The sequence below is a fragment of the Simochromis diagramma genome, unplaced genomic scaffold (genome assembly GCF_900408965.1).
Source record: "Simochromis diagramma unplaced genomic scaffold, fSimDia1.1 OVJJ01000596.1, whole genome shotgun sequence".
Lineage (NCBI taxonomy): Eukaryota > Metazoa > Chordata > Actinopteri > Cichliformes > Cichlidae > Simochromis > Simochromis diagramma.
In genome coordinates, this window is record NW_024387245.1 from 9112793 (window position 1) to 9130877 (window position 18085).

General features: G+C 37.9%; 1 protein-coding gene across 1 annotated transcript in view; it reads left to right on the forward strand.

The window, feature by feature from the left end:
* Positions 1-18085, forward strand: part of brinp1 (bone morphogenetic protein/retinoic acid inducible neural-specific 1) — a 102823-nt gene that overhangs the window by 60078 nt on the left and 24660 nt on the right. Inside the window, exons 4-5 of the mRNA XM_039999951.1 lie at positions 357-526; positions 15369-15474. Coding sequence (XP_039855885.1) covers positions 357-526; positions 15369-15474 — 276 coding nt within the window. The remainder of the gene's footprint in view (positions 1-356; positions 527-15368; positions 15475-18085) is intronic.

Below are 18085 nucleotides of genomic sequence, written 5' to 3' on the forward strand. Positions count from 1 at the left end.
CTACACCTCTTGTGGAAATAATGCAATCCCAATAGGGGTAAATCTAAGGGCATTTTCCGGGGATGGTGCCAGCTGGGGATGAAGCAGCAAATATGTGACTGTTCTGGGAAACCTAAGGCATCTGGTTTCTCAAGCTAAAGCTCCTAGCATTGGTATTCATCTCTGACTTCTCTGTTATATTGAGTGCTCCACCGGCAACCAAGATAAGACTGAATATGACAACTTTTACATTCAATATATGTACAGCTCTTGCTTCGCTTTTGTAGTACACTGGATTAAAAAATAATGTCTTCATTGCCTTAAAAAGTTCTTAAAAAACATGCTTATATAATTCCATTTCTTTTTGCCACTTGCAGGGGAGGAGGCACTGACAATGTACCTGGCCAAAAACAAGCTGGACAGAAAGCTTGCCAACGCTACTCAGAATGTGGAAGCCCTTCATCAGTTGGCTTCGTCTTACTTCATTGACCGTGACGGTACAATGAGGAAGCTGCATGAGATCCAGATTTCCACCAATGCCATCAAGGTTAGCAGATTTTAAACATGCACATTCACATACAAATATTTTTGGTTCCTGATTTGTTGTGCATGAATTTATGCTTTTTCATAATACATGTATAGATGTATTGTGATATTCAGTGCAAAGGAAGTGCGTGAAATTGACAAGTGAATTTCATGTGTGCTCACTTAGACAGTCAGAGAAATACTTACTTTCTCTTCCTCTAGAGAGACATATGTTGCATAATACAAATAAATTAAAGTGAAAAGACAAAAACACAAACACAGTGCATTTCATGAATATACATTAGCCATTGTAAGGATGGTGGAAATAATCTGAATGTAATACAGGGTGTCTTAATTAGCATATTTTGCCAAAGTATAGAGGAGAAAGCACGACGATAGATAACCAGTGTTAATGATGGCACCACAGGCTGAAGAGTGAAAGTAGATATACTATACACATACAGTAGTAAACACTTTGATTGGACAGACAAGTTTCCTATATGGATGCTTATGAGAAGTCAGGGTCAGATGATAATCTGCAACACATACGCACATGATAATGTGCATTAGTGCACAGGAATGATTTTTTTTTTACTGCTAAAGACAATATATTTGTTTTCATCAGTGTTCACCGAATAACTGAAACAACAGCAACAAAGGAAAAACAAACACACAACTGTATTTGTAGTGTGAGCCTGCTGCATGCAACTGCTTGCTCACTGTTTATTCAGACTGATTCACCCTTTCAGTGAGGAGAGGGGGCTAGGAGCAGCGGTTGTAAAAACATGTAGATGTGCCCTGAAATGACAGCTGTACAAATACGTATGTTTATTTAACAGAAATTGTAGATTGGGAAGGACCATATAAAATCATACCAATCTGAGAAAGAACTGAGAAAAGTTGTGTTTGTTTGGAAATAGAGCAGGAAGCTAACAAGCCCTGAGGTAAAACTGTGTCTGCTGCAGTCAAATATTAACTACTCTGAGTGAGTTAGCTGGTGTTAATTTCAAGCCCAGCTGATCATAATTATTTAGACTTCTCTAGTTTTCCAGGCATTTGCAATCACACAATTCTTAGTGGAAAAAAAAGCTTGCAGATGAGAAATTAGGCAGCGAATGCTACCTAATATATAAATAGGATGTTGTCTTGCAATGTCATCAAATATATAACTATACAAGGTCAGCTGGACAAATTCTATCTATCTATCTATCTATCTATCTATCTATCTATCTATATATATATATATATAAATTCTTTGACAGATTCTTTGCCTTATTCTGGGTAATGGCTAGAAATAGTGTTGAAATCCCCGTAACTCTAAAATTCCCACAGCAGTTGTGATGCACCTGTGCTTGCACACCTGCACTAAAATCTGCAGGATAACTCTCTTATACACCCACCAATGCTCCACCTCCCTATCTTCATTCAAGGAGCAGATCCCGAGCTTTTTGTTGTTGTGAGTGACAAGTGGATTAAGGGGGTTTGGCAGATGAGAGTCCAGGTAGCAGGAAGTCAAGCATGACAAAATTAAGCAGACCTGACAGTGGCTGCTGAGTCAGTTTCTCAGAAAAGGAAGGCAGGGCGTGTGGAGAAGAGAGACCATCCATATAGCACACATACACAAAGACACACACACACTCACAAACACGCACGCACAAACACACACATCGAAAGCTGAGAGGGCTACATGTCTTCTGATCCAAACCGATGGACCAATAGCGTATTTCAAGAGGAGAGGGGTTTTTTTTAACTTGAGAAAGGGGTGGGAATGGATTGGTGATGGGTAAGTTAAGGAGCTAATGTCACGCAAGAAGGGTTTCTTGTGCTTATCACGTACTGCATGAGGGTTAGTAATGAGTTGTCTTAGACACAAAATTGATGTCTTTTGCTTTTTAACAGGATAAAATAGCCACCTAATAGGTCTGTTCTATCAAGTGAAACAAACATGGCTGTGCACAGTCAGAATGGCAGTGAACTTGTAGCGTGGGTGGTGCAATCCAGCAGTTACATAAAAGAATGGAACACAAATCCATGCTTTTATTGGTTAAAGGTTTTAACCAACCACTGTTTTAACTTAAAACAGTGGTTCCCAAGCTCTTTTTGCCAGGCCCCCCTTTGTTTTACAAGAAAAATGTTCGTCCCCCCGAAACGCAGCTGTTTCATCCACACGTAAACGGCGTTTCGAATCACCAAAACGGAGATTTTTTAAAACTCCTTTTTTGCGTTTACGTGTGGACGAGGAATACAGAGTTCGTCACGCAACATCAAAGGTATGTGCTTTTTTTCACGTCACGCTGTGCGCCACGTTATTGTTTACATGAGATGAATTGCAGAATGGCAGATAGAGACAAAATACTGTTAATCTGACTATCTGCAGGTATTACATGCTTACATACACACGCAGTTACTGTCCCTCCATTTACAAAGGCAGAGGCGTCACGATGTGATTATTTTATGTGTAGTTGTTTTTTTCCTGTGTAATAATATTTAACATTGCTATCAATACATTTTTCAAAAAATGCCTCTCAGAGCAAAATGGGTTCAAAAACATAAACAGCTGTGGGATACTGTTTGTCTGTGATTTGAACCAGGGGACAAATCGTGGCAGTATCAGCCTGATGTTATTTGGATCCCACTGTAACTTTACTGTATAACACACTTTGGGAAGGTCTGGGTTAAAACATTCATACCTATTAGTATTTTTGAACATACAATGCTTTCTTTGTACTGTTAAATATCTTCAACCTTTATCATCAAGTAGAACAACAGCTCAGCTCAGATGTTCTTAAGTTTTGTCAATATATATATATATATATATATATATATCCTAAAAAGAACAAAAAAATGCATAGATTCAATGTAGTCCTTCTCAGTTATCACTTATTCCCCAATCGAAATATGTGGTGACTAGATTACTAGATTAGAGTTCTTGCCCTTTGCATGTAGTTTCCTATTTTATTATTATATTGATTTACTGGAACTATTTGGGCATCAGCCTTTCTGCAGTGGGTGTGTTACACCCAGCAAGTAAGAGTGCTTGGGGTGTGAGGGGGAGACTTTTTAAGAATATCTACTTCTTTCTTTTTTACTTCATAGAGTAGGAATTGGGTATAATCTGTACTTTTGTTTAGGAATATTATAACTGGACAGTGTCCGGATAGCTTGTCTTAATGGCTAGGGCTACCACGATTAGTCGACTAGTCACGATTACGTGGACTATTAAAATCGTCGACGACGAATTTAATAGTCGACGCGTTGTTTGAAGCTTTGTAAGATCCCGAAAGACGCAGGAATAAGAACTAGGATTTAAGAGTGTAATAACGGACTGAAACAGAAGACAGCAGCACTGCATGTCCAGGGATGCCAGCTGCCTTTAAACCCTGAAGAAGAAGAAGCAGTGTCCGGTTTTATAGCTGTGTCCAAATTTAGCGGCCGCATCCTTCGGAGGCCGCATTTGTAGGCCAGCTACTTAGTTTTAATATTACTCTTATTATTCTTTCTGGGTCACAAAATAAACTGTTAACACATTTTCAGGCGAGAATGTAGCTTTGTAAACTTCAAATATCTGCTCGGTTTATCAAGACATCACATATTTGCAAAAGTGCTCTGACGTTTTCGGAGACATCTGTTACCCACCAGCTCGATAGCTAGAGGGTTCGAGGCTCACTAGAGCCGGCGAGAACAGCGTACTCCCGGCACATCATTTTCACCCCCCCCCGTGGTCTTTCGCTGCTCAGGGTAAACATGATATATAAGTCACTCAGATAATTTAAAAATGTTATTGTTTGGCTTTTTTCAGTGTTTTATTTGTTCCTGAGTAAATCGGTTTGGCTGAGATTAAAGTTATAGTTTTTACACAGCTGAATAAACGTCAAACAGAGAACTGATTAAACAGAAGTGTGAAATGGTAGAGAATTTACTCCAGTGTCCTGTTATGTTTTACATAAAAAGAACAGACGGCCGAGTTTATTAAACTCCACAACAGAGACAATCTGCAAATTTCATTAAAAGTTTAATAAACTATCATCTTGTCTTTATTTTTAGTTGGCACATACCTTAAACACTTCAAGCTGTAAGCTAATGATAGTTATATAAGAGCAGATGCATGCTGGTGCAATAAGCTGTACGTTTTACATCCAATGGATGTATGATCTGATTAGTCGACTAATCGCAAAAATAATCAGTGACTCGTCGACTATCAAAATGATCGTTTGTGGCAGCCCTATTAATGGCACATGATACTAGTATCATGTTTGAGAAGTAGCAGACTGTTTTCTGATGGACCCATGTAGAATCGAGAGCACTTTCTCTCACATGAAAGCTGTTTACTATATTCTATTGTATGCTATTATTTGCTTTTTAATGCACACACATTTGCACATCTTTTAAGAGTAAAGAGGTGCATACTTAATTGTATTATTTTTAGGGAAATCTGTGTTAAAGGCACCTAAAACAGTGGCTGAGCATGTGCTAAAAAATGTAAAAACACATTCAGCATTATACATATTTTTAGTAATACTAATAACATTGGTAATATATGTTAACCTTGTCTGATATTCAAAATGCAAAACATATTCAAAACAAAATGCATTTAGGATGAATCTGTATTTTCCTTTTACTTGACTAAAAATAAAGGCAGCCTAAATTGCAGTTCTCCAGTCACGTCGGCTGCAGACAGACAGTGATCAAAATGTGCAGTGGAAGCAAAGTCCATCAGAAGGCACGGATCTATAAACACAGAGAACAAGGGCTTTGCTCCTCCAATATTGATTTAGTATGGCTGTAAGTCCTGCTTTGGAGTGCAAACTTACAATCAGGATAAAAAACATGCATCAATACAGCAGAAATGTTTTCCACATTTCCCATCTGCAGGTAAGCAGGTTGAAAGTCAGTTCCGTTGAAATAGTTTGTAAAATGTTCAAAATTTGACCTCTGTGGGATTCAATATTTAATACATTTATTCACTATTAGTTCATTCAGCATCTGTCTAACACTCTTATTACCCAGAGGATTTATAGTAGCTTGAATACACACAGTCTCATGAAAACGTATTTTTTATTCTTACCTGGGTTATCTTTTTGTACTAGTAGAATTCGTTTGGTCACGCAAATTCAAACAAATATTAGAATTTGTTTAATGAATATGAAAAATATCTAATCTTAGGACGCAAATATGTTTTCAAAGCACTGTATATACTAAAAACATGTTTAAATGTATCAATTATTTTGAACTATGAATTCATGGATTTAATATTATACTTAAATTTCTAATGTGAAGGGCAAAATAAATAAGTAGCTTTGTATTGTATTTGTATTATGTGACATATTTCCACAGTGTATAAGTCTGGAACGATAGATGGCAAAACAACTGTATCCTTAAGACACAATTGAAATGATTATGAAAGCTACAGACAACTAATGTGTCTCTACTGAAAGAACTGTCCTCCACATTGGAGAATGAAGAATTTTCTTAAAATGAAAACCATGTTTCTGTCAATTGTCTGCCTAATCGAATAGCCAATTTTACAAAGAGGATGAGACAGACCCTCAGCCAGCAGTAGAACAGCTCCATCAACAGTGTTTATATGGATATTCGTTGTGACGGGCATTCATGAGAAAGATGCTGGTGCCCTGACTGCCCTGCTCAGAGAATCACCAGAGAAGTGCGACAGCTTCTAAAGTCTTGTATGTGTTTCTTACCGTGACATATTATTATATGAGTCAAATACAAATTTCCCTGTGAAGACAGCAAATGACCTTGAACATGACCTTGTATATTTTAATTTAGTTTGATCAAGATGATAAAAAGTTGTTTTTCTTCTTCCCTACTTTTTCATTGCTGTTGTTTCTTTGTTTTTGTTTCACTCTCACTCACATTGTCTTTGATAGGATTCATATCAACAGGAAAGGTAACAAAAGTATTCTAGAAAATGTAATCACTTGCAAAAATCAGAATTACTACGAGAAATAAGACGCAAACATTTTTAGAACACCGTACTCTTATACACTCTGAATACACTCTCTATTAAGTTATACAGGTATATACACATTATACAGATATAGAATGCTACCAGATACACTGATTCCATACCTAAATCCTCATATGATTTTAAGTAAGAAAGAAAAAGAAAATCAATGATCTGCAGCACCCCAAATCAGAATGTATGCTGTGTATGACTTTGGCAAGCAATACTTGATTAACTGTGTCATTATCAGACTACTAATGAGGCGGCAGAACAGCACGTGAACATCAGGACAGCCAGCAGGGTATATCACAATCAATCTTTGATGACATCAGACATCTGTGCAGGCACTAATGCAAAGCTTCCTCATTATAAACGTAGTTTTTTTTCATCAATGAGAAATACAAACAGTTGTTTGATTGTTATTGGACTCCTACAGGTTGCACATGCTGTGCAAGTTACAATGGTTGGAATACCAAAACACACAGAACACTATTAATCCTTAATAAGAAAATTTCCCTAGGACCACTGATTGTATTGCTAAATAAAATTTGGTAATCAAAATCACTGGTGGAAAAATGGTTACATTTGGCTAAAGTAGACATGGTCTAATGGTGAAATTTATCACAGGAAAAAAAAAAAGCCCAACAGCATGGCACTGATTCTATATGTCTCTAAAACTCTACCGAATGGACTGAGCATGTTTCCATGACGTTTTTACTCATTTGGTCTTTTAGCTGGGTTTGGCTGAGGTTACCGCTGTTACATACATGTCAGCTCAAAATGTTCAATTAATTTGAGATCTAGTAACTGCAAATGTTTAGAAGATAGAGTAGGACAACTTGTTTGCCAGCCTAGCTGTAAAGGGGCATGGTTGGCGGCTTAGCTAAGTGCTGTCTTGCCAATTTATTTTGGCAGTTAGCCTGTTACTTGTGTCAGTTGTGTCAGAGGTTTTTGTATACATCCAGTCTTAGAGGAACATAGGCACTGAATTCTTACAGATGCCCACTCCGCAATTGTGACATAGTGCAGTGAGTATGACATTTTAGAGCCTCTGCCACAAACCGGTCCTTTGAGTGCAATGCAGCTATTATGAGTTGGAGATGGATTATACTCCCTGAAGTGAAGATGTAGAAAAATATGTTGACTTGGATAGATGATTAAAGGGGACAAACCTACCACAGACTACAAGCTATAACATAGATAGCAAAGTGGCAACTTGTGAATGAAATGGTTATCAAGAGGGTGGGGAAATGCTCAACAAGATCGATTATTTTGTGCAAATAAAGAGAAACACACTCAAGAAGCAATGGAAACGGTATAAGATTGCTACTAAAAAGACCGCAGGGTGGTAGACATGATATCCCCCCCCCCCACTCCTTCAGTGTGTATCCTAATGATTCTTCAAATCCCCCCCCAAATTCTCAACAAGCTCAAAGCTAATTATCATTACAATACACAGCACTTTCTGGATCATTGCATGAACTTAAGGCACCTGGCAAGACAGCAGAAGACTACACAGGTAAAGACGAACAACTGCTCCTGGCACTGTGGTTAGCACCACCACACATTACTGGTTGAGTATTCACTGTAGTACATGCATGGGAAACCCTTTTGACGTGCTCCACAATGTAAATCTCTTTACTGCCAAGACACTGAAAGAACTGCAAGGCACATGCAAAAATTGAGTTGTGTTTTAGTGTTCCTTCACCTATAACCACCAAATCCCAAATGAGCAGCTATCGCCAGGCCCATCCATCTCCTGGGGATGTATCAAAGAAGTATTTCATCAGGTGAGATTGCTGCCTGAAGATCGGCCTATATAGTGATTTCTTGGGTGTGAGAGACTCTCCTACCTAGAGTGTGTGAGTTGATCCTCCTGTTTGGGAATATGTGTTCACCAGGTGGTGCCCTATATATACTCCATAGCTAATGGCTATGCATTATCACAACCATCAGGGAAATGATGACTGTTCTATCAAGCACTTCAAAGTAAACAACTAGCTTCTGTTTGCCAGAAAGGCCAAAGATGTCATCAACAAACAGAGGGGCTTATTAACTTATTAATGACTTGTTAGCTTTGACAGTGGACAAACTGTTAGCTGTGTCATTAGCCGTTTACCCAAGAAGATCATCAGCTAAACATACAGACATGTACCCCATACACCTGCCCTGGGACTGTGCTGGTCATCCCACATCCCACAGATACGCTGTGCTATAAACTAAATTGCTTTCCTCCCTTTGCCCCCATTTCTCACAGGATTTACTATGAGGGTCAAGGTTCCTTTTCACCAAATCTTGGACAAAAAGCAGTAGGGGAATGACCTGTTAGACAATGACATGCTTACAGCAATGGAAACTTGCTAACATGACCTGCAACACTTGGATGACAAAAGACTGTCTTGCTGCTATGTGAGTGCAGCTCTTGACCGTGCAGCCAGTAAGTGGGAGATTTACATCTTCTGAAATATACCCTGGCATACAGGCGGTTGCATGGGATACCTGCACACAGACAGGAAATAGGATACAGGTGATAACTCAGAAAAACATCCTATTAATTTGTAATAACCATTTCCTCTAAAGGGATAGCGAATCCAGTTCATGCCAGCCAAACCCCCAATACATAAGTTGTTCACTACTAACCATTTCCCTCTATGTAAGTGTCGACACTGTTCTTTCTGGCAGTCATCTGATCATGCGCTGCACAGAGTTCATTCAGTTGTTCTTTTTCACACAAGCATCATCTCCAACATCCAACCCTTGAAGCAATTCCCATAGATCTATTTGCAGATTTAATTTAGCCGCTTTTCAAGTTGAAACTCTAGCCAGTCCAGCTGTGTTTGTGATTGAAACTCATGCCATCTGTGCCCCAACAATAAACCCTCTTTCAAAGTCTTTCGCTCTTGCATCTTGAGACAAGACCAGAATCCCTTTGGGCAGCTAAGCATTTCATCCATGACACAGCATCTATCCAAATGTTAACTGTTTAACTGTATCATACATTGAGCATGTATGGTTATTTAGGTTTATCGTTTAGTTTGTGATCCACTGGGATGTTTCAGTGCAAAGAGTTGTCTTCATAAAAAATGTAATGGCTATACTGAAGATTTAAGCTCATTCTTTAGATATTATATGGCATCTAAAATACTTTTGGTTAATGTAATTGTAATGCCCTGTGATCATTAATGAGACTTTATGATGAGTGTAAGTCAGCAATATAGTTTGAAAGTAAAGTCCGATTCTAATGAATTACTTTAAAAATGCTATTATATAAACATTTCTAGGCACTATGTAAGGGTTATTAGCAATTATATGATAAATATAATTGCTGCATATGTAGAATAATGCTAGCTAAAAGCACTGCAATGCTAAACTTATACATATGTTATTTCAACCAGTTACACTATTAAAACTTTGCTAAAAGCTGCCATTAATGGATATAAACATTTTTTCAATCATATATCAATGCATTACTATCATTATTTTTAAGGTACTTATATGTATTTATATGACCTTCTTACAAAACGTTAGTGAGGTTTTTTCCCCACTGTGCATAAAATCATACCTTGCTGATAGACAAAAATGACATATGGTTGTTTGTCTTTGTGTGGCTGAACTTCATTGCTGCAAGCTAGGACTCCAGTGGGGAGGGAGGGTCATTTAGGAATGAAAATAAGATACCCAATGGAGTGTTTTAATAGAAAGAAAATGTCAATTTTACGAATGAGTGTGTTCCCGTGGAAATGTGTGATTATGCAGCAAGACGTATGATGAGAAACTGGCTGTGTGAATGTGTGCTTGCATGCTATCTTGACTGTATGTGAGTCTGCATGTGACTGAGCGGCTGACTGTGTCGCGTACTCTATAGTCATTCATGCATGAAGTGTGCAAGTGTGCATTCCTACAGGGTGTGCTTACTGCATCCCTCACAAGGTCACCTATCCATACAGTTACTCTGGGCAGATTTACACCAGCAATCAATATGCATATTTCCTGATGATGCTGCAGTGCTGTGGGTGGTGGTAGTGTACCAGCAAGAGTCATATGATCCTTTTTCTCATCTCTCAGTCTAGTCTTGTGAGCCTTGTGTAGGGCAAGAGAAATTTAACATGTATACAATATGACCCAGATTTCTGTCGTCTGCAGAAGCCAAGTTCGGAGCAGTTTACATCTAATTTGCATTTGCCACAAGCAAGCATGACAGATTTTATATTCAGTGTTGCTTGAGTTACAACACTCGAGGGTGCCAAGTTTATAATTAGAAATGCCCTAAAGTTGATCTTTTTTTTTCCATATCACTTAAAACTAAAGAGTTACATTAACAATGTCTTTTACACTTGACACATTTAGATATTTAAATATTCATACAGAGAATTTTATAAATGTTCAAGGGAAAATGTGCTACTACAGAAACAAAAATTGTGGTTGCTCCGTGCCTCCAGTGTGACTTAGAGGAACACTCTAGCCACACGAAAAATGATATGAAGAAGGCAGAAAAGTGTCCTGAGAGAGTTTTCACTACCAGGGTGAAGAATTACAGAGGAGCACGTCTCTTCTTTTCTATGTAGCCATAAATAGCAAGTCATTAAGAAAATGGCATGTGATGGGCAGATTAGGATGGTGCAGCAGAAGAGACGTGTAATGAAGACAGTTGAACCTTACAGTAATCTTCCCTGTCCCACTCACCCATCTTATTGCCTCATACATTGTTTTCCTTATCTCACATAGTTTCAAACCACCTTTTATTTCTCCTTGTTCTTTCTTGCAACGGAGACTAGAATAATGTGTGGTTTGGTTTCAGAGAAACATCCTTTTCAGTATAGCAGTATAGAAGTAAGATCATACTACTCCCATGACAACTTCAAGGAATTGTAGAAATAATGACAGCTTCCTATGCTGTGTAATTTTAATGAACCTGACAAAAAGTGGTTTTATTGCACGCTGAAGCAGTCGATACACACTGAATCATATGTAGAGATAGGGAGATGTTCTAGGTGACAAATGACAAAGTACTAATACAATGCATAAGGGGACTGTATTATGATACATCTGGAGAGATGTATTAATAAAAAGATAGGTATACACTGGCCTAAACTCATGGATGCATTTACCTTTTGATACATGTGTCCACAAACTATGAGCAAAGCTCACATAATAGCAGTTTTACAGCTACCTTTTCCGTGTTTTATCCCTAATAATTCACAGTGCTTTAGAGTCTATTTTGTATAATAATTTTATATGAGATTCTTTTTTTCCATTGCACAGTTTTCATGAAATGACCTTTACTTATGATGTTAACTGCCAAATCTTCCTCTTTGTATTAAAGAAATTCCAATTGGCGCTTAATGAAAGGCAGGTACATTAGAAAGGTCAGCTATAGATGTGAAGTGAATGGGCCTGTGTGCTGGAAAGGCAGATACCCAATTAAAGCAAGTTAACTAGGCCAATTCAAATCAAATAAAGTGAGAAAGATGACGGACTATAAATACGTAGCTTGAGATGTAAACGTGCAAATCAAAATTTTCAGATGTGCTTGAGGTCAAATTGTTTCATGGGGTAGCTACTTAGCCACTGATCATTACATATGCAACTGGTTCCTAAGAAACAAGCAACATGATTGAGTCTGAATGCACAGACACACTGTATGCAAACACACACGTTACCCACAAGTACCCACACATACTCCTACATGCACCTGATGTACTGCAGCTGCCTGGTATGTATATCATGAAGCTATATTTTGCATTTTGAAATACAGAGAACTTTGCACAGGAAAAACGTAGTTTTTTTTTTTTTAACTATATGGGGCTCGGGGAATAATATATGTGCATTAAGTCACCAACAGAACCTGCAACTTTAGATCTCCTGTGCATCATCTCTTATTTACTTGGTTAGATGATTTTCTTGGTGACAGATGACAATTAGATGGTTGTTCCAGAACTATGGTTTCTGTCTGTGGACTGTTATACAGTCCGGGCCCAGTGGGATTCCACTGTTGTGTTCTGCTTAATAATCCAAATCCTCTAAGTCCCCCTTGGCCCACTTCAGTCCTTTGATTGCTCCTTGTATTTTTATTACGTTACACTCCATTTTCATAATCTGGTGCAGAGCATTCTTATGGTGTGTGGTGGAGAAAATGAAAAGACAGAGCCTAACAAGTAATGCACTACGCTCTCCTAAGGTCATCCAGATTACAAGGGTCAGTCTCTAATCCTTAAAGCCGGGTGTGCTCTTAATTTGGAACCATAATTCTTGGAGCAAATAACTCCATAGAAAACTGGCTGTGAAGAAAAATGGCAAGAAGCAAGTGTTCATATATATGCACACAATTTGTGTGAAAGTAAAGATCTAAATATGCCTTAGCTTGCCCATGAAATCACCTATTTTGTCACATGGGAGATGTCCCGAAGTGACAAGGGACAGATATCCACCTTTGTTCAGTCACCCTGGGTCGTGCAAGACAACCTTTTGAAGGAGGTCATTCATTTCACAATAAGAACAACAAAAAGGGAGGAAAAGAGCTCGGTCAGCAAAAATGTGAATGGCACAGTGTGACTGCGTCGTTCTGTTATCAGTTCAGATGCACACATTAGTCAAATGCACCTCAGCACCTCAAAACTTCAAAACCTTTGCCATTCAATTCTTTATTTCTTTTAACCAAACTAATGAATTGTGGCTAAAAACTGCAAGGAGGTGATCATTATTACCTCATTAATAGTTTTTAAAAGTCATACATGCTAACCTTTGTTGAAAGGAAATTTCTTTGAATGTGATTAAAATTAAACTGGAATAAGCCCTTATATTATGAAGACAGTAAAATGTGAATTTCTAATCTGGAAAGCAGGAGTTCAGTTACTTACAGTGCTGTAAACAGCAGGTACTGTATGCGTTTTAATTTAAAATGGTAAAGCTTCAGTGGATCAACCACTTTTTCCCATTTGTATCTTAAAGGAAAAGACCAGTAAAACATTTGGTGGTAGCAATACCAGAATGCTAGCGTGACATTTTTAAATAGTATTTCCAATCTCTGTATGTTTCTTTCACACTCCATTCATTTAATTTCAGTCATTAAAATGTTGTATATTTTTAACAAATAATATGCAACAGTGGCATACCGTAATCTACAGATAAAGAATGTCAGCGTTATCGTCAAATATGAAGAACAAACAAAGCAAAAACAAAAAGCTATTGCATCTCTAGCATGTGCCCTAATATAGCAAGATTTATTCAAGAGCATATTGATTGAATATGAAGATTATATAGTTCTCCTCCAGTCTGTCCCTGTCTGTCTTCTGATTTTGCCGCCTGATGCCAGGGGTAGATTTACATCTGTCTAATTTCGTGCTTGTCAGCCCACCATCTGGTATGGTATCAAAATTAAAGACAGGAAAAAATGATATCACACTGTCAATCACACACACACACAAATGTGCAATATAAGTTACTGAAGCTGTCTGTGGTGAAAATTCATCTCACAACAGATATGAATGTCATGGTTCTGCGTCTTGACCCAGTGTTTTGAATCTTGTTTAATCATTATTGTGTGAGTGTCTTATGTTTCCTCGTTTAGTTTTCTTGCACTTATGAGTTTTCCGATTATTGCGTTTATCTCTGTGGTTTTGGTTTAGTTCCTATTAGTGTTTCCCTTTGCCTGTGTTTTGTCCTCAGTGTGTCCTGTAGATGTCAGTCTTGTTGTCATGCCATGTCATCTCGTAGCCTTTGTCTCTGTGTTCTGTCTTCAACGTTCCCTCAGCCTCCCCAGCCTGTCTAAAGCCCTCTGTGGATACAAAAGCTCACCTTGTTTTTCACACATTTTAATGAGTTCAATTTTAAATCATTTTTGTTTGCAGTATATAATCTTGTAAGGGCACAAAGCTTTTTAAATTGGCATAATCTCAAACCAAATCTAAAAATGAAGCATTGATACAATATGTAAAATATTCTAAAAAGTTGCATTTCAATCCAAACTGTGATATATTCTCAATCCAAATATTTTTCACTGTTCAAAGGCAGGTTTGTCTGCGCCTCCTCTACCCCACATAGCTCCTAACAAATATTATTGCACTATTTAAAACTGGAAACAGTCTTTTATGTCAGGAATTTCAGGGATCTTTTTTGCTTAAATGGGTAGTTTCAGAAGCCCTTCAATCATTTCAGATGTTGGAATGTGTAAAAATGACTAATTTGAGGACTTGCAACATGTGGATCATTGTTTGCAAATTTTGTTGCTTTGTTTAAATTTCTTTATATTTATTGATTCATTTGTTATGCCTCTGAGATAAAAAGATTCTTTCAAAATCCTTGACACAGGTTTGACTAAGCCTGGTTAGATTTCTGATTTCAATACTTTCTGTTATGCTTACATTGTTTTATTTTTGTTCCGTTCTCTTTTTTTTTTGTCATAGATAAAGATTTTTATTGTTTTGTTGTTTGGAACAGAACAATCCCATAGTTCAAAAATATTCCTCCTGCAAAACAGCTTAATTCCCCCTCCTCCCCACAAAAAAAAAAATCACATCCTTGTGGCAAGATGAACATCGCCTCGTGGAAAAATAACTAAGTCAGTTAGTTCTCAATACATTATTTGCCTGTTGGTGTAATAACAATAGTGTGAATGCTGTACAGTCTGTACATATGAGAGTCTAAGTAGCTCAAACATAATAATACACCTAAACATTGTTAAAGGGTGGTTTGTTGTGTGATGGCTGCTTTTAAATGAGGAATACTTCATCGAGCAAAGTACAGTGAAAGCACAATAGATGAAACAAAGATATGTAGTCGTGTAATAGTGTAGTAATACTTGAACACAACGGGCACGCAGACGTTTGCATGACCGCACGCACACAAGTAGAGAAAGTGAATCTGATATGTGTTTTTCATTTGAGTCCTAATTCTCTTGCAGGTGACAGAGACACGGACGGGCCCGCTGGGATGCAGTAGCTATGACAATCTGGACTCAGTTAGCTCAATCCTTCTGCAGAGCCCTGAGAGCAAGCTTCATCTACAAGGTAAACACTGCCCACATTCATCCCCAGAATGCTGGCTGTCACAAAGAAGGAGGGTCAAACTCTCGCTTGACCTCTAAAATGAAATGACATCTATACACTTAGGTGAAATAGTCTGAGGTGGACTAAAGAAATGGCTTGTGGTTTCTGAAGAATTGAAAGTCAATGCATTTTTTAATTGGCACTGGGATGGGGATAGAATTGCTCCCCATTCCCATCTGGGGATTTCAGCACAATGTTCTGGTTATAGACGTGCGCTTGTGTTCTAATGTGATTGTGTCTTAAGTCTTTCTAAGCTTTGATCAAAGACAGGTCTCCAAAACAGTTGTTTGAACAGTGCAAACTAATCAGTCATGAGAGTACAAAGTAGCACTTTCTGTGTAGCTGCAATGTGTAAAAGGACAAATGAAACAAGGTGTTTAGACAGTGTTTTTTATGTTTGACAGTGCTAGAGCCATATTATGGTTTATAGGAACAAGCTCGCTATTTATACAGGAGTTTCTTTCATTAGGATTTGTCAGTATTCGAAAATGAATCTACTTTGCTCATGGATCATACGTTGGTCAGTGCACACAGCAAATTTTCCCTATGAATGGTGAATGTTCTTTTAAATTAAAATAGGTCTGTCTTTCTAACAGAAGTAACAATTAGCTTAAGAGAGGAATTACATGCAGTGTCAGTCACCCAGGGGAAAACGAATGATGAAAGACTCTGTAACTGTGGTCAAGTGTTTGAGAAGTGTGATTGCTTCTTTGATTTATTTCAGTTTATGCAGGTTATTAGAACTAGTTTGAAAATCACATAGGCCTATTTTTAATCCACACATCTCCATCTCCCTCTCAGAAGGGATCATTATTCCTTCTCCAAAGTCAGAAAACTAAGTGGTTTGTCAAAGAAACACTTTTAAGTCCTTGGCTGCCACTTACTCAAAGCACTCTATAGGTTTTGGGAAAAGCTTTATTGTCATGCACCAAATGTATTAGCCTTGTGCTTTGAAGAGTGCTTTGTCACGGAATTGATAGATGACAGGCCCGGAAAAGATTCTTTCTTTTGGTTTGATAATAACTCCACTAGAAAGCGAATGCTTTTATGATTGGTTACAGGCTTAGCAATTTTTATTAAACTAAATTATATTGGTGTGTGTGTGTGTGTGTGTAGTGTGTATGCTTATGTGTACCAGAGAGCGGTGGTGGAGGCGGGGGTGTTAAGAGTTTGTCTGAAAATGTGTTCTTTGGAGAGCAATCATTGTTTCTGCTTTTAATTAGAGGACAGCTGATGGTGTAACTTCTTCAATAACTGTGGTGCTCTTCAAAGTGATGGCACTTCACTCAGCCCATGAAGAGGGATGTAGCCAGTAGAGAGCTTTTAAGGTCTATGCTGATCAAATATGTTAATAATGAGACCCAACCATTTAATACAACTTATAGTTGTCAAGAAAATGGTTCAGTTTAGATGACTTTATTTTTTTAGTTTAGTTGTAGTTTATTTATTTTTTTGTCTCTTATTAAACAATATATTTTTCTCAGATTAGAGTAGCCATCTATTTTTGTAAAGAACATTTGTTTGCAGTCTAAGAGTCGGTATGGCTTCACTTTACATGCCTACATGCCGTTTTCCGTCATTAACAACATAAACACAAACATCGAGGTAGTCTTTATCTTGATCTGTGAGGCACTGCTGCAAAAAAGTTGGACTCTTTGCCATCCTAATTCAGAAAAACTTTGGACTCGGAGGAAAATACAAATAAATGCAGAATGCAATGATTTGCATTTAAAGATTGTGGAACAATTTCAGAATAATGTTCCCCGGTGTAAAATTGCAAAGACTTTCATCATCTATAGTCCATAATATAAAAAGATGCTGAGAATATGTAGAAATTCAGCAAGAGAGTTTTGCCTTTCTGAGAGATGAAGTGGAAAATTAGTGTTGGGTGTCTGTGGTCTGCAGTCTCTCAAGCAGCATGGCATTTAAAACATGTATGATTCTATCATGGAAATCACTGCATGGGCTTAGAAAACACTATCAGGAATCACTCTCTGTGAGCAGAGTTTGCTGTGCCATCCATAAATGCAGGTTAAAGCTCTCTCATGCAAAGAAGATGCCGTTTGTCCAGTAACACCATTGTCTTCTACAATACAGGGTGGGCCATTTATATGGATACACCGTAATAAAATGGGAATGGTTGGTGATATTAAAGTCTTGTTTGCGGCACATTAGTATACGTGAGGGGGCAAACTCCTGAAGATGGGTGGTGACCATGGTGGCCATTTAGAAGTCGGCCATCTTGAATACAACTTTTGTTTTTTCAATAGGAAGAGGGCCATGTGACACATCAAACTTATTGCTAATGTCACAAGAAACACAATGGTGTGCTTGGTTTCAACGTAACTTTATTCTTTCATGAGTTATTTACAAGTTTCTGACCACTTATAAAATGTGTTCAATGTGCTGCCCATTGTGTTGGATTGTCAATGCAACCCTCTTCTCCCACTCTTCACACACTGATAGCAACACCGCAGGAGAAATGCCAGCACAGGCATCCAGTATCCGTAGTTTCAGGTGCTGCACATCTCGTATCTTCACACCATAGACAATTGCCTTCAGATGACCCCAA